This window comes from Aspergillus aculeatus, assembly GCF_001890905.1.
Source record: "Aspergillus aculeatus ATCC 16872 unplaced genomic scaffold ASPACscaffold_5, whole genome shotgun sequence".
Taxonomy (NCBI): domain Eukaryota; kingdom Fungi; phylum Ascomycota; class Eurotiomycetes; order Eurotiales; family Aspergillaceae; genus Aspergillus; species Aspergillus aculeatus.
In genome coordinates, this window is record NW_017962980.1 from 1,826,883 (window position 1) to 1,846,188 (window position 19,306).

Sequence of the window (19,306 nt, forward strand, 5' to 3'; positions counted from 1 at the left end):
TTCCTATGTGTTTACTCCGGATGCTCGGCGAGAAAGAGGATAACATGCTGTATTGCAGGTACCCCAGGCTGCAAGGTTCGTATCTCGGTAGCGAGGGAAAGTGGTACGTCCGGGTATCGGCAGTTCGAAGTTGTACCATGATGAAGACAGGATGGATGAGAATTTCTGCTGTGATCAGCCCTGGTTATCTCCGGTATTCACTGTATACAGTGTGTTTAGGTAGTATATACTGACCTAGTATAGTGGTTAGGCGGCAGATCGGGGCCCGAGGCACCGGGCGGTGAAGGGCGGAAATGGTCGACCGGAGCCGGGCCGGGAGCCGGTATGAAGCAGAACAGCAGAACAGCAGAACAGCAGAACGAATGGATGGGATTGCTGTTACTTCATCGCCTGTCCACACTGCCCCTTTGGGGAGGCAATCACCGACCCGGTTGGCTTTAGCTGTCTGAGATTCTGAACTATCCTAGGTATCCTCCGGGGCAACACCACGAGAAGCCCTCTGATTCCCCAGATTGAACTGTTGTCTTCCCCTCAATTTGGGGTCGAGCGGGTTTCCGGGGGACAAGGACGCATGGTTTCTTGATTTTGTGTGGTTTTCTCGATCTGGGGGGTTTTTACGGATTATTTACCCATGATATCACCACTTAAGAAGGGAAGTGACTAGACTAGTCGGCGGGCCGATTCGAGGCCAAAGAAAACAAAAAGAAAAAAAAAAAAAGGTAAATAGGTGGTTTTTAGCTAGCCAAGCGGTTGATTCACCAGACTAGTCGCCTTCTAGAATGGAGTGGCGGCGTTGAGGCGGCGTTCACCGGGCATTGAACAGGTCCGGCCACCGGTGAGCTCGCCAGTGCTATTGGATTATTGGGTGCAATTTGTTGCCGTTGGCTGGGTTTCCTCTTTTCCCCAGATCCATGAGCTCCATGACCTAACCCTAATAATGCCCTTGGCTTGGCTAGGTTGTCTCTGCACGTGGAGACGTGTTGGGCTCTGGCTCAGCCATTCCACTGGCCCGACATGGCAATTTCCATGAGCAATCGATTCTTCTTCGCTTCGCCCGGGGCAAACTTTCTCCGCATCTTCTGTGTGCAGGTGTAACACAGATACATTTCCCAAGCGTTCGTCTGGAATAGGAAAGGCAGGCGACATGCAGGCATAAAACTCGTTCAGATGGATGGCTGAGTCAGCACCTGCGCCGTGGAAATCCATTGCCGCATGCGGACTAGAAACTAGAACCAGCTGGGCCTTACGGTTTCAGGTTTAGTGAGGGTCCGGATCAGGACTAGTCCCGCCGGGAGGCGCAGATTTTGCCCTTGATCCTTGATAGTGAAGGATGAAGGTTCTTTTTTTTGCCGCTCATTGCATGCTACCTACTACGTACACGAGTACATGCTTGATAAGATGAATCTCTGTAACTATCCCCATATTATTCCTGCTGCATTATTCTTCCCGTCTTGACTCGGATGCACGTCCCTACCTGGCCCTGACTCAGTTGTAGTCTCTCCCCCATTTTCATTACCCAACACCATTATCCCATCCCCTCGTGATAACACCGAGGGTCAGCCCCGTCCTCCCATGGAAATTTCTATAAGGCTTGTATGTTTTCGGAGGAATGGATGTAGCCATGGGCAAATGTGAGCAAACCTCACTAAGCGAGGTAGCCACGCTTGGGCCATCTAGGGCTGTGGCAGCAGCTGCCATTGATTAATGTATACGGTGTGCGCACTGCACAGTAACTGTTGCTGGGGAGCAACTTCGGGAGAATTACTTAGCCCCATGCATATCTCTTCTCCATCCCAGACTCCCAGCTGATCAGGGTGATCAATGCAGGTTGAGGTCATGGATCCAGCTGGTGAGAGCAGGAGCTGTCAGCCAGGATTCAAGATCAGGTACCGGACCACTGGGGCCGGGGGTTAGTCGCCTGAAACCATTGATAAAACGTAAAGCAAACGATACTGCGTACACATTGACTTGTCGAGCAGACATTATCAGCGGACGGAATTCTGGGTTCGGCCGGACGACTCCACCTGTAACAGTGATGATTGTTACCGGTTTGGGTGGTAGAGTGTTGGACCCCCCACACAGATTCCCCCAAGTGTGAAAAAGCCTAAATCTGCCGATCCGCCGTGGATGCAACGAAGCGACTGCGGCCAGCCCGGGCTCTTTTTCTTTATATCCTCCCTCCACCTTTGGAGTCCCCTTCTCTTTCTTTTCTCTCCTCTTCTTCTTGAAAGTTGGCCCGTTGACTTGGTTGTTGCTGCGCCCTATCATTCTTCTTGCTGCTGTGTTACTGACTGCCTACGCTTTACGACTCAACTCACGACGCCCTTCTCTCCTCCCCATCGCCACTCTTGCACTTTTTTCCCCTACTCTTCCCGTCACTATGGCCAGCCACGGTAGAGATGTTGAGGCCTTCGATGCCCACCAGCAGTACCACGACGAAGACGAAAAGATCGAGAAGGTCGCCCCCAATGAGTCTCCCCCGGCCGATGACCCGTTCGGCAACGAAGAGATGGCTGAAGTCAAGTTCCGCACGATGAAATGGTGGAACTGCGGCATGCGTGAGTCTATTGTCTCTTAGGGCACAGTGCCCGTCCGCCAGCATCCACCATCTAAACAAAGCCCTTCCTTAGTCATGATCGCCGAAAACATCTCGCTGGGTATTTTGTCGCTACCCTCTGCGGTCGCCACCTTGGGTATCGTCCCGTAAGTGTCTAACCCTAATTCAACAGAGACATGTTTGGCAGTACCGTCAGACTAACCTCCTGGTCAGCTCCATTCTAATCATCCTGGGAATGTCGGGTATCTCCTGGTACACTGGTTATGTCATGGGCCAGTTCAAGCTGCGCTATCCCCAGGTCCACAGCATGGGTGACGCCGGAGAGCTGCTTATGGGTCGCATCGGACGCGAGATCATGTTCGTCGGCCAGCTGCTGTTCTGCATCTTCCTGATGTCCAGTCACGTGCTCACCTTCACGGTGCTGTTCAACACCATCACCGGCCACGGCACCTGCACCATCGTCTTCGGAGTGGTTGGTCTCGTCGTCAGTTGTATCTTCGCCCTGCCTCGCACCATGGGCAAGGTGTACTACATGTCCATCGTTTGTAAGGCGTCCCCGCATGTCAGTTCCGCAGGTCCATGTTATTGATCGGTTACGATAGCCTGCCTGAGTATCATCGTCGCCACCGTCGTCACGATGATTGCGCTTGGAGTTGAAGCCCCGGCTCACGTCCAGAACGACGTGACAACCCACCCGAGCTTCGTCAATGCTTTCTTGGCCGTCACCAACATCATCTTCGCTTTCAGTAAGCTTCGTCCCGGGTTCTGTGGAATTCCGGTGGGGATTGGTACTGACCACTTCATAGTTGCCCACGTGGCTTTCTTCGGTATCATGTCCGAGATGGAGGATGTCCGGGACTTCCCCAAGTCCCTGGCCATGCTGCAGGTGCTCGACACGACCATGTACATCATCACCGCGATGGTCATCTACCGCTACGCCGGACCGGACGTCAAGTCTCCGGCTTTGTCTTCCGCCGGCCCGCTCATGAGCAAGGTCGCCTACGGTCTTGCCATCCCTACGGTATGTCCAGGTTATGGGTGTGGTTGTCACGATTCTGCGGACTGATTTCATTGTTAGGTCATCATTGCCGGTGTCATTTTCGGCCACGTCGCCTGCAAGTACATCTTCGTTCGTGTGTGGCGTGGATCTCCCCAGATGCACACGAACAGCCCTGTTGTGGTCGGATCATGGATCGGTATCGCTTTGGCTGTGTGGGTGATCGCCTGGGTGATTGCCGAGTCCATCCCCGTCTTCAACGACCTGTTGAGTTTGATTGTACGTGCAGTAGCTTCCCTTGTGCCCGCTTCGCTTACTAATTACGTCGATTATTTAGTGCTCTCTCTTCGGCAGTTGGTTCAGTTGTAAGTGTCTCGCACTGACTTACATCTCTCTATGCGATGCTAATAATTCTTCAGATGGTATCCCCGCTCTCATGTGGATGATCATGAACAAGGGCCAATACACCGCGACCCCCTCGAAGATCTTCCTGACTATCGTCAACCTAGTCATCCTCGGTATTGCGTGCGCGATTGTAGGTTGCCTGTCTTTTAAAGATTTGTTTGGGAGCATTTCACTAATACTATCGCAGTGCGGTCTCGGACTCTACGTCTCCGGCAAATCCATCCACGACAGCACCGCCTCGGCCAGCTGGACTTGTGCCAACAACGCTCAGTCGTAACCACTTCAATTACCAAGACGTGGCTAGCGAGTGGACGCACCCGCCGGCAGCGACCGAGCTTTCCTTTCATCTATACATACGTGCATTGCATCCTTATACATATACATACATAGCTGGTCCCGGATTTAGCTGGGCTGTCTGGGGTTTTATTGCGGTGTTGGGGTTGGTTCTACGACTTGTTTCTAGCAGGCATTTTTGTGATATATAGTTTATAGTTTATGCAGGGGTTCTGTACATGAGTCAGTCGGTAATTTTCTGGAGTAGCGTAGACTTTGTTTGGTAGTCTTCGGGGTAGGTTTGTCTGGAGCAGGTTGTGTAGTGTAGATAGGGTTGATGCCAGGGATGGAATAGTCGAGTGGACTGCGGAGGCAGTGGGCGGTCGAGGTTAGGGATCGATGAGGAATAGTACAGCAGCACACTAAGAACCAACACTAACATTAACTTTGAGAAGTGGTTCTTGTGAGGGGACCTTAATCTGTTGTGTGACCAGATCGGGCTAGGAGCAGATAGCTTATCTTGACCTTCACTTCACGAACGCTGTGCATGTGCTATTGTTGTCGGAGAATTGAACTGATTGTACCTTCGGGGTACTACGATATTCAAATCGATATTCTAGACCCTTATGCTGCTGCGCAGGTCCCACCACGATATTGATTGAGTCTACATCCATGCTTCAGATGATCACGCGACTATTTTTCGAATTCAAGCAGTGGCTGTCTACCGCATCAGATTCAATCGAGTAAGATGGAACCACACTGCATAATCTTCAGCTATCGTTCCCCCTGGATTGGCTCGTCAATCTACGACTACAATAACACCCTCCCCCCTTTCCTCCAACCCTCCTACCAACCGTCCAGTCCAGTCCCTGACACACACGTGGATCACGACCTAACGCACGGCCCCTCCCGGACTCGGGTACCTTAATCTCTCTAGGGCAAATTCCTCCCAAATTCTTCTGCCTGATCACCACCGACCCACTTTGAGGACTGCCAACGAGTCATCGGCTGCATCGCCAATGCCAAGCGGGCTCCCAGGTACCAGTCGGAGTTCTTGCAGGCTTTTCTCCTCAATCCACTAGGTACAAGTGTGGCTTAGCCTGGTTGGTTTTCGAGGTGATTGACGAACGCCTCTTCCCGATCCCCGGGTTGATTCTTTGTGGGAGGGGAGAGTTCTAGCGCCGTGCTCTTGGTTCTCGTCTAAGAACTACTTACTGTATTTAGTTTCAGGGAAAACAGGGGAGTAAGCACACGATGTAACTTGCCCCCCTCTCGACCCCCTGTCTTAGGACAGATGATCGATCGAGGACAGGGAATGCCGAGAGCTCTCCAAGAAACAGCGCCCAGCTGCCCAGCCCTATCGGCGTCATTGCCTAGCCCTTAGTCTTTTTGGGAGTGGGGCGGGGGATGTTGGCACTTGGCAGCTAAAAAATGAACCAGTCCTGTTTCTTCGGGAGTACGGGGTACTTAAGTGGGATGTTGCGCTGTTGGACGTACCTGGGAAGGTACGTGCGTGCGTGTGTTGTGTTGTGCTGTGTTGTGCTGTGTGTGCAGGGTTTAAGGTCAACGTTGCTGGGTGGAAACCGAAACCGACACCGACAGCGCGGGATGGACAATTGTTAATGTCGGCCATCAATAAGGGAAAGGTGACTGCAATTGAGCACCAACAATACCTGATTGGAATAGAGGGCGACGAAATCGATGACCATGCCTCTCCGACCACTGCAGCTGGTCCAGGCCATCGTGGCGCTGTGTCTCATCCTCTCACTGGTTCGGTATACAACACCACCACAACCATCAACACCGCCGCCAAACACACCCCGTCAACACCCACACCCAAACCCACAGCCACACCTCGATTCAAACACAAACCAGCCCATCCCCTCCACCGCAGCAGCAGCAACCGACCTCCTCATCCCCCAAACAATCCACCACCTCCTCTTCTCCATGCCCAACCACCCCGTCTCCGCCTTCCGTCCCTCCCAGCACACCATCTCCTGGCAGCAATCCGGCTGGAAGATCGAGTACTGGACCGAGGCGGCATGCGCCGAACTCGCGCGTGCCACCGACCCGTCGTCCGGCCGCTACGCCGCAGCGCTGGCCGCCTTCCCCTCCGCCGTGCTCAAATCGGACTTCTGTCGCTATCTGATCCTGTATGCGCGGGGCGGCGTGTACAATGATCTGGACGTGCGGCTGATGCAGCCGTTGCCGTGGGGGGCGATGTTCGGAGATGAATCGGGGAAAGGGGATGGCCCCCCCGCCGCCATCGTCGGGTTAGAAGGCGACGCCGCCACTCGGGGTCTGCCGCGGTCGCCGCAGTTCGTGCAGTGGACGATGGTCGCGGCGCCGGGCCATCCGATCTTCGGGGCTGTCTTGGGGAAGATCGTCGACCGGACGGAGGAGTATCTCCAGCATTTAGGGCAAGGGGATAGCGCGGGGGCGGAACCGCCGGATGTGATGGAGTGGACGGGCCCGAGCGTCTGGACGGATGCGGTGCTCGAGTATCTCGGGGCCGATGAGGGGCTGTTGAACACTCTGAGAGATTTGCAGGAGACGGTGCGCATCAAGGATGTGGTGGTGTTGCCCAAGCGCGGGTTCGCGATCACGCAGGGCGAGGACCATCGCTCGGCGGAGGTGCTGGTCAAGCATTATTTCTCGGGGACGTGGAAGACCGAGTGTCGGGCTGTGTGGCGGTGGCTTGGGAGGTGTTAACTTTTCTTATCTGGGTGATTGGGGGGGGCGTTTGGGTTGTTGGCGTTTGGGGGTGTGTTTGTATATATTTATTGGGGGTGCAGTATTGTTATGTTGATGGGCTGATGGGCCGTGTACATATTCACGTCTGGGATGCACGATACCTTCATCAGTCTGCGGTATGTAACATCTGGGCTACAGTTACACTGCACCAGATACACTTATCTCAAATTATTCAATGATATTCGCTAAAATACACAGCGGGCATCGAGGTGCATGCGCACACATACAATCATGTCCCCATTCAATTCTCAGAAAGAGAAAACAACACCTCCTTCGAATGGCCAGAAACAAAAACAACACCCCTTTCAATACTCCCAACAATTAAAACATCTTCTCAATGATATTCCGATCGCCGTCCAAGGCATCCGCCTCGCGCCTCAGCACATCCGCCCGGAACCGCCGGAAGGCATTCTCGATGCGCTTCCGTCGCTCGGGCTCGTTGGTGATTCCCCGGCTGCCTACGGCGGCACCACCCAAGAGACCTATCACTGCGTCAATACTTTTCTCACTTACTTTGTGACAAGCAGAGGAAACATACCCAACTCCCCGCCCAGAAACAACCCGCCCGCCGAGGCGAAGAAATACGTCGCAAAGTCGCCGATCGTGGTGGGTTTCAGCAGCGGTGTGATATCGGGGATGGATTCTAGCGTCGGTCACCCTCGTGTTAGCTCAGCTTTCATGTTGTAGCAATGGACAGGGGGCGCATACCAGTCCGCCCATCCGCAAACACCACCTTCGTCGGCTTCTGCTGCGCGCGGAAGGCCTCGAAGAAGGCGCGGCGCGAGCTCCGCAGCCGGAACGCCGTGTACAGTCCCAGCCCCATGCCCACAGCGGAGCCGACAGTCGTCCAGAGGGAGACAGTGCGGGCGGCGGATTGCAGGGCGTCGCGGTCGGAGGCTGACAGGTCGTGTTGCAGGTGCTGGTCCGCGAGCCGGGTCAGTTCGTCACTGCGGCGGCTGCGGGTGAGGGGGATGGAGTCGCGCATTTTGTTGTTGGTTTGGGTAGTAAATATGCGATTGGGTGTTTTGGAGGGTCAGGGTGAGAGATGCAGGTCGGTGGGTGGATTTTATGGGGTGCGTGTCTGCGAGGTCTTGCGATGCCATGGGATGCGATGACACGGGCGGAGTCAAGATGACGTCACGGGATGATCTCATAGTGTTAGGAGTGGATGGGTCGAGGATACTATTCCAAGTCAATGGAGATACTATGATTGCGAATGGCAGGTATCACAACAGTCCAAATGTCTCTCCAATTCAATGCTGTATGCGTGCGTGTGAGTCTTGTGGTCATGTATCGATTTAGTGGTGGGATTGGGTGATCGACACTGCGCTGCTGCCTGAGGCTGCCGACTGCATCCTGGTGCCTAAGGCATTAATCACGTGATGCATCCGATAACGTCGCGGTGGGCTTATCAGTTCCCCTCGACGCGACTTTCTCTCTCTCTACTCTCACCGAGTCACAACTGACACACTCCACACTCATCAAGGATATCCTGTACACTTATGACTGTACTTGTCTATGATTGTCTATGACCGTCTATGTCTAGTCTAAATCTAAGACACGTCTAACTTTGGACAAAAATCCACAGGCAAGGATGCATCGCTTGAAAACAAACTCCCCTCTCTACCCCGGTCGGCCCCGTCGGTCCCGTCGGCGACCTACAACCGCGCACCCCCCTTGAGATTCGCCTCCATCATCTGTCCGATCCGGGGATCCACCCGGCTGAACATGGCCACCGTCGCCTGCTGCAGCTCCGGCACCACCCCCTCCAGCGAGTTGCAGAGGTTCGTCACGAACAGCCGGCGCTCCTGCTCGTCGAACACGTTGTGCCACAGCGCGCGCGGCTGCACGAAGTCCTCATCGTCCACGGGGATCTCGTTCAGTCCCAGCACCCCGCCCATCCGCAGGAACTCGTGGTGGCGCACCTCCTGCGCCGACGGGCTGCTGACACCAGGAGTGAGCGTGCTGCGCACGTAGTTGGGGTCGCCGCCGTAGTTGTGCGTGGTGGTGTGGGCGCCGTCGCGCAGGTAGGGGGCGTACACGGGGCACACGGGCTTGTTGGGCGGGAGCTGCGGGTAGTTGACACCCAGGCGGTAGCGCTGGGCGTCGGGGTAGGCGAACATGCGGGCTTGGAGCACTACACAGACACTGTGTTAGGAGATGTGTTGACGTTTCTCGAGGACTGGGGGAGGGACATACTCGGGTCAGGAGTGGCAGCCACACCGGGGACCAGGTTGGAGGGAGAGAAAGCTGCCTGTTCGATCTCGGCGAAGAAGTTCTCGGGCTGTGCACGAATGGTCAGCTATTTCTCGGAAAATTATGCACCAGGCAAAAGGGGCAACGCACATTCCGGTTGAGAGTCATCTCGCCAACCTCGATCAAGGGGAAGTCCTTGTGCGGCCACACCTTGGTGATGTCGAACAACGCCCGACCGAACGTCTCGGCGCGCTCGGGTTCCATCACCTGCACGTACAGCTTCCACACTGGGTGGTCGCCGCGCGCGATCGCCTCCCACAGATCCTGGTTGTACGAGTCCGGGTTGGTGCCCGCCAACCGCGTGGCCATGTCGGAGCTGATGTTGCTGATGCCCTGCACGGGCTTGAAGTGGAACTTGCAGTAGCGGAAGCTGCCGTCCTCGGACACCAGCTTGAAAGTGTGGATGCCGAACCCGGTCATCTTGCGCGCCGACTCCGGGTGGCCGCGCGAGCCGAACAGGTGCATCAAGGCGTGCACACTCTCGGGCTGGTTGACGTGGAAGTCCCAGAACTAGAGTGATGGCGTGGGTCAGTGCGCTGCTTGAGCGACATGTTGTCTCGGATGTACTGGCTGCTTACCATGTTGGGGTCGCCGCGGTTCGTGGCGGGGTGCTTCTTGTGACTGCGGTTCACCGCGGGGAAGCGGATGGGATCACGCACCCAGAAGACGGGCTGTTGGTGGTTGTGTCAGCTTAGCGGAATTCGGTGCGATGCAGGCGCAGAAGGGCTTACGGCGTGGTTGCCAACAATGTCATGGTTACCCTCCTCGGTGAAGAACTTGACGGCGAAGCCGTGGATGTCGAGCGCGGTGTCGGCACTGCCGAGACCACCACCCGTGGTGCTGTGGCGGAACAGCACCTTGGTCTTCTTGCCCACGCCCGTCAAGAATTTGGCCTTGGTGAGGTGGGAGATGTCCTTGGTGACGCGGAATTCACCCCAGGCGCCGGAGCCCTTGGCGTGGACGACTCTGCCAGGCGATTAGTTCGCGTCCCATGCACACGAGCTGCATGCAGATCGGGGATCGGCAGTGCAGGGGTAAGGATCCGTACCGCTCCGGAATTCTCTCCCGGTTGAAATGTGTCAGGGTCTCGATCAGCAGAGTGTCTCCCAGGGTAGTGAGGCCACCGCCACCGAAGGTAGGCAGGGTGGTGCTGACCGCAGGGTCAGTGACAGGTTGGCCTGGATGGATGGGTCAGCGAAGTGATCAGCAAGGGCCATCGGAAAGGGTCTAGACATACCCTCAGCGAGGGTGAAAGTAGGCTTGGACATGGCGTGGAGTATGTGTGGGTGAGGATTGAGTTTGAGAAAAGGGGAGAAAGGGGGGGGAGAGGGGAGAAATTATGGATCGCGGGGGGCGATCGCGAGATGTGGGAGTTATATACGGCTACGGCCAGGTAGGCTTATCTCTGGACTAACGGGCAAGATAGGGATTGCAAGCGATTGCAAGCGATTGCAAACGTGGCGCATCAACAGCGGTGAAGCCTTTATCTCGGGATAGAAATTTTCTCGGAGGCACGGTTTCACCTAGTGCCAAAAGTGGATGGGGATGTTGACGTTTGGCCAGGGAATCTAGAGGGTCTGTGAGGGGAAATGGGCATTGAGTTAGTAACATTTAGTAACATCATCTCGCTCTACGGCTTTTCCCCTCACCGTGCCTGCCCCTCATGAGGGGGCGCCCCGTCAGCACAATCAGCGCCCTTTGATTGGTTGATCGGTCAAAGTTCGGAGCATCGTCAGGGACACGTGAGATCACATGACCGTCTGCCGACAGACTCCGATCTCTGGCCGGTTTCGCCGAGCTCGGGTGTATTGTTCCGGACACGAGCAGAACAAGATAATCAACACCATGCTTTGCTGTCTCCAACCCCTGTACCCGCATACTCAAATGCCTCATAAATCCCTCGCTTACCCCTCATACGTCAATCTCCCGTCTGTCTTGCTTCAACCCGGATGATCGCGGATATGTCGGCAGAATCAACGGGCCAAACTCGGGCCTCACTGCAGGTCTATACGAGATATTCTTTGTCCAAGGTAGCCGGCCCATCGTGTCCTCCACGAAGCAAACAGGATATAAGGCAGTGATGGCACCGCTCGAGTCGCATCATCATCATCATCATCATCATCATCATCAGCATCAGCATCTTCAGCAGCAGCAGCAGCGATAGCAGCAGCAAGATCACAATCATCTCTCAATTTTCAGTCTCAGTGAATCACCCTTGTTTCTTCCATATCTCCCTAATCCATAATCATGTCAGTTGCCAACAACTCCCAGTTCGACTTTATCGTCGTGGGTGGTGGTACGGCAGGAAACTGCATTGCGGGCCGGCTGGCCGAGAACCCCGACGTCAAGGTCCTCGTGGTCGAGGCGGGTGTCGCCAACTCGCACGAGATCGAAGACATCACGACGCCGTCCAAAGCCTTCGGGCTGCGGGGCAGCCAGTACGATTGGGCGTACAAAACCACCATGATCAAGCGTGAGGACTACGAGCGCGTGGAGAAGCCCAACACGCGCGGCAAGGCGCTGGGCGGCAGCTCGTGTGCCAACTACTTCACCTGGATCCCCGGGTCGGCGGCCACCTTCGACGACTGGGAGCCCTTCGGCGGCCGGGATTGGACCTGGGCGAACTGCGTTGAGTACCTGCGTAAATGCGCCACCTACCACGATGACGAGAAGCTGTACCCGGCTGAGCTGCACCAGATCGGTTCCGGTGGGCCCCTGCAGATCTCCCACGCCGAATTGGTGCCCGAGCTGCAGCCCTTCCGCGACGCCCTCAGCCAGGCCTGGGTGTCCAAGGGCGAACCACTGACCGAGGACATCTACTCCGGCGAGATGCACGGGCTCACCCACTGCGTCGACTCGATCTACAAGGGTCAGCGCCAGGGCAGCTTTGTGTATCTGCTCAACCGGCCCAACGTGACGATCTTGTCCGGCGCGCACTCCAAGCGGTTGCTCATCGACCCGTCCACCCGCGTCTGCTCCGGCGTCGAGGTCGTCCTCCCCTCGACCAACACCACCCTCCGCCTCCACGCCACCCGCGAGGTTATCCTGTCGCAGGGGGTGTTCGAAACCCCGAAACTGCTCATGCTCAGCGGTGTCGGCCCGCAGTCGGAACTCGCCAAACACAACATCGATGTGATCCTGGACTCCCCACACGTCGGCCAACACCTGCTGGACCACCCGATCGTCCCCTTCGTCCTCAAGCTGAAGGATGGCCTCACGCTGGACGACCACCTGCTCCGGCCCGGCCCCGCCCACGACGCCGCCGTGTCGGCCTACCGCCGCGACCGCACCGGGCCCGTCAGCTCTGGTCTGCTGGAGATGGTCGGCTTCCCGCGCATCGACGCCCGGCTGGACCAGTACCCCGCCTACCGTGCCGCGAAGGCTGCCAATGGCGGCCACGACCCCTTCGGTCCAGCGGGGCAGCCCCACTTCGAGCTCGACTTCGTGGGGATGTTCAGCTCCGCCTTCCAGTGGCACTACCCCGTCCCCAAGGAGGGCAGCTACATGACCGTCATCGTGGATCTGCTGCGGCCCGTGTCCGAGGGGGGTGAGGTCACGCTCAATTCCGCGGACCCCCTGGTGCAGCCCCACATCAACCTCAACTTCTTCGCCGACGATCTGGATGTTCTCGCGATGCGGGAGGGTGTGCGCTGGACGTACGATGTTCTGACCCAGGGGGAGGGGCTCAAGGATCTCGTGGTGGGTGAGTACCCCTGGGAGATGCCGTTGCATTCGGATGAGGCGATGAACAAGGCTGTCTTGGAGAGGAGTCAGACTGGATTCCGTAAGTTGCTATCCCCACCTTCTTGCTTGTGCACCTCATCTTTTCCGCGTATGGATAGAGCATGATGTCACTAACCGGTTCATCATGGGACAGATCCCTGCGGCACCGCCCGCCTGTCCAAGAGCATCCACCAGGGCGTGGTGGACTCTAGACTCCGGGTCCACGGGATCCGCAACCTGCGCGTCGCGGATGCGTCCGTCATCCCCGTGATTCCGGACTGTCGCATTCAGAACTCGGTGTACATGATCGGCGAGAAGGTGAGCAGGCCCCTCCATGTGGTGAAATCAGATACTAATGCTCGATGTGCTTGCAGGGCGCCGATCTCATCAAGGCCGACCATCGTGATCTCTACGAGGCGAAAGGGGTTCCGTACTTGGTTCCTAGTCGGTTGTAGGAAGAAAAGCAGTTGTAGATTTGCTCTGTTGGATGGTTTGTTTATCATATTGATAATTGTATTGATTCAGTAATAATGAAATACTCGTCTTGTGTTTGATTGTTGTTGTGGTCAACACTTCGGTTTGCCGACTATCTTGATCTGAGGATGAATCATCGCATAAGTGATTGCGTGCACAGTAACCGTCCACCAAGTCGCTGTAGGCTCGTTTTAATGGCGAGAAGCAAGCGACATCAAGAGGCTGACAAAAATGTGATTAGTGTGGAGGTATACAGCTAGGCATAACTCCATCCTAGCTACAGTGATAATCGCATTCAGGCGTCAACCAGGAGTAATGATCGTCAAGAATTACGAGGCTATATCGCCCGGCCCACCGGCTCTTGGTGGCAGGAATCCAGTATTCACAAAGCCGATATAAGCTAATCCCATGAATAGTCCAGCTATTGGAAGACAAAATCCATTATTTGATTGTTTGGAACAACAGCTTAATGCCTCGCTATGAACCTTAGCTTCGAAGATCAAGTACAGTGGCAGCGCCCCGCCCACGGCGTTGATGCACTCGATTGAAGTTATCCACTTGTGATTTCCAGGCTGTAGATGGAACAGTTTACCAACATATTTGGAGCAAATGGCACGCGCTGTAGCTACTCATCCTATGGCGAAGCCTGTTTGGTTCCAAATTGCAGATATGGTCATTTAGAATACTCTATTCCGGCTTGACGGGTAACTTTAGACCACTCCACTCTCCCAGGAGCTTGGGGTCTTTATGTCTCGCACGTTCAGAGCGAACATCTCGAAGAAGGAATGGACTTGTTGAGGCTTCCCGGCGGTTGAACAAGTATCATATCTGTCTATCGCCTATGCATGGCTGGGGATTGAAGTTACGCTTTTGAAGCAGGATGGACCAACCATACGACGGCGGAATACAGCCCACGCTTGGCAAGAGAGATGAAGTCCGACTCTCTAACACTTTTTTGTTCAGATGAGTCAATTTAGGTCTCTTTATGCAACTATCACCAATAGATTTGACTCCTTGGAGACGACGCTGTAGTGTTGGACGCAGAACTTCAACAAATCCGCGCAGCTTCACCCACAGACAGAAGTACGTCTTGCGGAATACCTGCAATAGCGAGGCCGATATGGTCTTCCTGATAGACAACGAGGAGATTGATATTATCTGCATATTTTTCAGGAACTGCCTTGCCTAAGGTACCGTCGGCGCTAGTAGGAAAAGTGTACAGTGCTGCTGCACATCAGTCTCGCTCATTTTCTCTCTGTTTCTTCCTATTCCTGTTCCTTCTGCTGTTGGTTCTGTATCATGCCGCCCATCAATAAGAGCAGCTTAGGCTGACAGCCATCTGGTCGAATATGCGACACTTTCCCAAATATTTCAGTCAATGCTTCAAGGCGTCACCCAGGAGGATGTCCTCTTCTTCGAGAGGCGACTCTGATATCTTTGAGTACACTTCTGGGCGCTTTTTGTGAGTTGTGGCTGGTTACCTGCTGGACGCGCCCAGTCACAATAGTCACAATACACTGACGTGCTCGCGGTTGACCAGATTCAATGAAGAGATCCGCCGCGCCAAACGCCGTGTTCAGTTCGACGTGGATGCCCTTGCTAGGGCTGCCTGCCATTCCGTCGGTCGCCGTCTTAATGACGTGGCTGCGATCACGAAGCTCGCCGAGGGGGGCTTCAACCGCGTCTTACAAATCACCTTCGATGGTGGATATGCAGTCCTGGTAAGATTGCCGTATAAGACGACCGTTCCCAAACATCATGCAGTGGCCAGTCAAGCGGCCACACTCACCAATCTGCGTGCTCATGAGGTCCCCGTCCCCAAAGTCCTTGCCTACTCCCCAGATCAGACAAACGCCGTTGGTGCCGAGTACATTCTTTTGGAAAGACTTGAAGGAATACCCTTGAGCGCCCAGTGGTACTCCATGGACACCAAAACTCGTGTCAAACTCATGCGACAAATTGTGGATGTGGAGAGACGTTTCATGAGCATCCGCTTCCCAGCAAGCGGGAGTCTCTACCACCGCTGTGATCTTGGAAGCTCACAACGCGTGATCCCGGTCTCGGACGACATTGTCGTGGGTCCAACCGCACAACATGGTGGTATCGGGAACGGGCGTCTCTGGACATTGACCGCGGTCCGTGTCAGTCTCCGTTCGGGTAGCCCTATCGTTCTTGGTTTCGGAAAACACTGACTCTGAGTCAGGGACTACATTCTCTTCAAGCTTTGAAGCACCTGCTAAGCGCGAGATGGAGTTTTGTGAAAAGTTTGGCAAACCACGACTACACGTTGAAAGATACCTGCGAGAACTACACCAGTACCAACCCCTCTCACCCATTCCGTACCAGCATCTCCTTGCCGATTACTTGAAGCTAGCGCCTGGTCTCGACGTTCCATCCGACCACCGCATGTCTCGCCCGACCCTTCGGCATCCGGACTTTTCGCCCAACAATATCCTGGTGAATACGTCCAACGAGGTGGTCGGGATCATCGACTGGCAGCATGCAGTCATTCTGCCCCTCTGCCTGTGCGCTGGCATCCCCGACCATTTTCAGAATTGGGGCGATCCCGTGTCGGAGACGTTATCGAAGCCCGAGGTCAAACTGCCGGATTATTTTGACCAACTCAACCATGAAGAACAGGCGGCGGTTCGGGAGATAATGCGGAGACGGATCGTGCACTTTTACTATGTAGCATTGACCATGAACTCCCTGCCGGATCATTTTGACGCTATCCGAACTGAAAACTGCATGCTCCGCGCGAAGAATTTTCATCATGCACAGGCTCCCTGGGAAGGAGACTCGGTCTCGTTGAAGTATGCAATGATGCAGGCACTCAGGAATTGGCCGATGTCACTGGATGACGGAACACCTACTGGTTCTGTGGAGTGTCCGGTTCAGTTTTCGGAGGAAGAGATACAGAAATTCGCGGAGGACCACCGCCAGGAACAGGAGTTACTACGGGAGCTGGGCGAGATAAGGGACCTTATCGGGACCGATGCCCTGGGCTGGGTTCCAGATGAGGATGAGTTTGCACGGTCCAAGGCGGTCATTCAGAGCATCAAGAATGTTTTGATGGAACATTCAAGCACCGAGATGGAGAAAACAGCGGTTGTTCACCATTTTCCTTTTGATGACCATGACGAGAATCCGTGATATCTGTTCACAATCAGTTCGCGATCTTGATCAAATGAGGGATGCCGTCTGTTGGCAATCGACCTTGCTCAGGTCGACTAGATCCGCGTGATCTGGAGCCGTTATACGTAGTAACTTCCATAATCAGGGGCACTGCTTGTCTTTGCGATCCTTGTTCGTTCCTCAAAGCGGGGATAGAATGTTGAGAAAGATTCGCCTTCTCCTTGGCGCGCGCTCGAGACCTTTGCAAGAGATGACTGCGGTGTCGGCATTTGATATGTTGCGTGAGCGACTCTGGCTTTCCGTGGTTCCAAAACATATCAAATGGGGCCATAGCCCTATAAGCAATATCCGCAACAGATTTTCCTCCTCGGATAATGTTGTGAGGAGGTTTATCACACCATTTATTATGCCTGCAGTATCCTCACGCGCTGATGGGCTTGATTGTGTGGTGGGTCATCGCCTCCTGATAGTAGGACTAGTCCTTTTAAAGTCAGGACGACAGGCTCCATATCGGGGTAGGACAAAGAATGTGATCTCAATTTGTCAATGCACGAGAGGAGGGGATTTGTTCACAACCCTGAGTACATGGATACTGACGGGGTATGCTGCGGAAGTGGCATTGGCTGTGCTTGTATAAATCTTCATGTTAAGATCCAAAAACCTCGCCTATCCGGTATGTCTGTACGTGACATTTGGGTGCCGCATTCTGGGCCTCTACACACGGTAACCAGGTCTGAAGAAGAAAAAGACTCTTGGTTGCAACTTGGATTATCCCTAAGACTCTGCGAATATTGAGAACGGCGCTAGTAGCTGCGCCGGCATCGGAGTGCAATCCCTTCAGGATCCTGTGTGGGGGCGGCAACGTGGGAAATGCAGAGCATGCACTCAGCCTTGCCGGCTTCATGAACCGTGCCGTGGCTGTCTGGGGATGCTACGGTACAGCCACTTCCGGGATGCGCCCACTGGACCCAGGTTTCATGTCTGACCTCCATCAGACGAAGCCAGTGGGCGACGGAGGGCTGGGGACCCCACAGAAGCATATATAGTGATCCGCGATTCATCCGCTACGGGGTGCGTAGATCTATACAGCAATCACAGTCACTTGTGTCAATCACATTGGGTGAAGACCCCCTAAGCTCTGTCCCATCAAATCGCCTTTAACAGCCATGGTTATCAAATCATTAGACTTCCGCCGCTATCGCAGCGACGATGCGCAAGAGCGACAACAATTCTGCGATGAACTCTGTGAAACGCTCTGTGTCTATGGATTTGCTAAGATTCGCCACTCGTCACTTCCAAAAGAGAAGATTGACCAGCTGTTCGAATTTGTGAGTTATGTGATATGGCGTCGAAGCTAACCTATGCGAGATGTGCGGGCTAATTGTAATAACGACACACAGAACAAGCGATTCTTCGATCTCCCAGACGACATCAAAGTGAAGGCAGCGCACCCGGCCGCGCCGAACCCCCATCGAGGCTGGAGTGCCATTGGCCAAGAGAGCGTGTGGCAGATCTCCAAGTTCGAGCAAGGGGAGCAGCAGACGGATAGTTACCAGGAATATCGTGTATGTATGGGCCATTAGCCAGCCACTGCAAGGACCACCTCCGGTGTCAAGGCAGATCGCTAACAGCCCGCTATTCCAGGAATCCTTCGACCAAGGCGCTGCCACCGACGAGCTCTTCCCCAACCGCTGGGTCGACGAGACCGACCTCCCCGGCTTCCGCACCTTCATGGAGGGGATCTACGACGACTTCCACGAGCTGCACGGCCACCTCGTGCGCGCCATCACCGCCGGCCTCCGGCTACCCGCCGACCATCTCATCGCCAAACACCAGAGCAACACTAGCGAGCTGCGCCTGCTGCACTACCCGTCCATCCCGGCGCGGTCCATGGGGTCTGGCAAGCGCATCGGCGAGCACTCCGACTTCGGGACGTTGACCCTGCTCCTGCAGGACTCGGTGGGCGGGCTGCAAGTCGAGGACCAGCGCCAGTTGGGTAGCTTCATCCCCGTCGAGTCGGAGGACGTGTACGAGGTGATCATCAATGTCGGCGACTGTCTGCAGCGCTGGACCAACAAGCAGCTGCGCTCGGCGAATCATCGCGTCTGTCTGCCGCAGGGGACGGATGTGCACTCCACCGCGATGCTGGCCCCTCGGTACTCGGTGGCTTACTTTGGGAAACCGGATCGTGAGGTGCTGGTCGACTCGCTGCCGGCGTTCGTGCGGCCTGGCATCAAGTCGGAGTACGATGATCATTTGACTGCGTTGGAATATATGCAGCAGAAGTTGGTCCGCACTTATGGCTGATGTCTTGTCGGAACCCTGGAGCATAGTAGCTAAGTATGGGTACAGCGCAAGTGTAGTGGTGTGATAGTGAATTATTCTACTTTGTGTTTTGTAATACCATCGCATATCTTTACTGTCCATTCCAGGTCGTACATAGGGCTCTAAACTGTCATGTCGGCTGTGGCTCGACTGCAGGGGCTTCTAGCACATGAGATGGGGTCATATAGATTTCAAGAATACTGTGCGAGTGCAATTTGCAACATGAATACTAAAAAAATATGGTTTGCCATCAAAATAGAGCCCCCTTCACCCCAGCTCTCCTCAACCAATGATGATTTCTTGGAACCGACTGTGACCAAGGTCATTATTAGAGATTATTTCATTGCGTTCCATTGTGCTCTTCACGTCCAGGCTTGCCCAAGGCTGATCGATAACGCGCACAGATC

At 54.8% G+C, this 19,306-nt stretch overlaps 7 protein-coding genes across 7 annotated transcripts; 5 read left to right on the forward strand and 2 right to left on the reverse strand.

The window, feature by feature from the left end:
- Positions 1–2,225: 2,225 nt before the first annotated feature.
- On the forward strand, positions 2,226–4,474 carry ASPACDRAFT_1898944 (putative amino acid transporter). Its single transcript, XM_020198744.1, has 9 exons — positions 2,226–2,558; positions 2,631–2,703; positions 2,771–3,102; positions 3,160–3,303; positions 3,364–3,578; positions 3,636–3,833; positions 3,892–3,919; positions 3,974–4,089; positions 4,147–4,474. Exons 1-9 carry the CDS (start codon positions 2,381–2,383, stop codon positions 4,234–4,236), a joined length of 1,374 nt encoding a protein of 457 aa, XP_020058087.1. The 5' UTR covers positions 2,226–2,380; the 3' UTR covers positions 4,237–4,474.
- A 1,285-nt stretch (positions 4,475–5,759) lies between these two features.
- On the forward strand, positions 5,760–7,076 carry och4 (putative alpha-1,6-mannosyltransferase subunit (Hoc1)). Its single transcript, XM_020204961.1, has one exon. It carries the CDS (start codon positions 5,940–5,942, stop codon positions 6,942–6,944), a length of 1,005 nt encoding a protein of 334 aa, XP_020058088.1. The 5' UTR covers positions 5,760–5,939; the 3' UTR covers positions 6,945–7,076.
- An 83-nt stretch (positions 7,077–7,159) lies between these two features.
- On the reverse strand, positions 7,160–8,080 carry ASPACDRAFT_77429 (uncharacterized protein). The gene is made up of 3 exons (XM_020204962.1): positions 7,695–8,080; positions 7,525–7,629; positions 7,160–7,468 (listed from the first exon to the last, which is right to left on the reverse strand). The coding sequence occupies exons 1-3, from the start codon at positions 7,969–7,971 to the stop codon at positions 7,308–7,310; spliced, it is 543 nt and encodes a 180-aa protein (XP_020058089.1). The 5' UTR covers positions 7,972–8,080; the 3' UTR covers positions 7,160–7,307.
- Positions 8,081–8,644: 564 nt separating this feature from the next.
- ASPACDRAFT_25569 (catalase) lies at positions 8,645–10,510 on the reverse strand (the record flags this gene model as incomplete). The annotated part of the gene is made up of 7 exons (XM_020199344.1): positions 8,645–9,123; positions 9,186–9,270; positions 9,333–9,752; positions 9,821–9,913; positions 9,974–10,208; positions 10,291–10,420; positions 10,480–10,510. 7 exons carry the CDS (start codon positions 10,508–10,510, stop codon positions 8,645–8,647), a joined length of 1,473 nt encoding a protein of 490 aa, XP_020058090.1.
- A 979-nt stretch (positions 10,511–11,489) lies between these two features.
- Positions 11,490–13,420, forward strand: ASPACDRAFT_25954 (GMC family oxidoreductase; the record flags this gene model as incomplete). Its single annotated transcript, XM_020199374.1, has 3 exons — positions 11,490–13,026; positions 13,120–13,283; positions 13,340–13,420. The coding sequence occupies 3 exons, from the start codon at positions 11,490–11,492 to the stop codon at positions 13,418–13,420; spliced, it is 1,782 nt and encodes a 593-aa protein (XP_020058091.1).
- A 1,422-nt stretch (positions 13,421–14,842) lies between these two features.
- Positions 14,843–16,592, forward strand: ASPACDRAFT_51502 (uncharacterized protein; the record flags this gene model as incomplete). The annotated part of the gene is made up of 3 exons (XM_020202491.1): positions 14,843–14,901; positions 15,043–15,536; positions 15,643–16,592. The coding sequence occupies 3 exons, from the start codon at positions 14,843–14,845 to the stop codon at positions 16,590–16,592; spliced, it is 1,503 nt and encodes a 500-aa protein (XP_020058092.1).
- Positions 16,593–17,740: 1,148 nt separating this feature from the next.
- Positions 17,741–18,881, forward strand: ASPACDRAFT_42018 (isopenicillin N synthase family dioxygenase; the record flags this gene model as incomplete). The annotated part of the gene is made up of 3 exons (XM_020201018.1): positions 17,741–17,902; positions 17,975–18,139; positions 18,219–18,881. 3 exons carry the CDS (start codon positions 17,741–17,743, stop codon positions 18,879–18,881), a joined length of 990 nt encoding a protein of 329 aa, XP_020058093.1.
- Between the last annotated feature and the right edge of the window lie 425 nt (positions 18,882–19,306).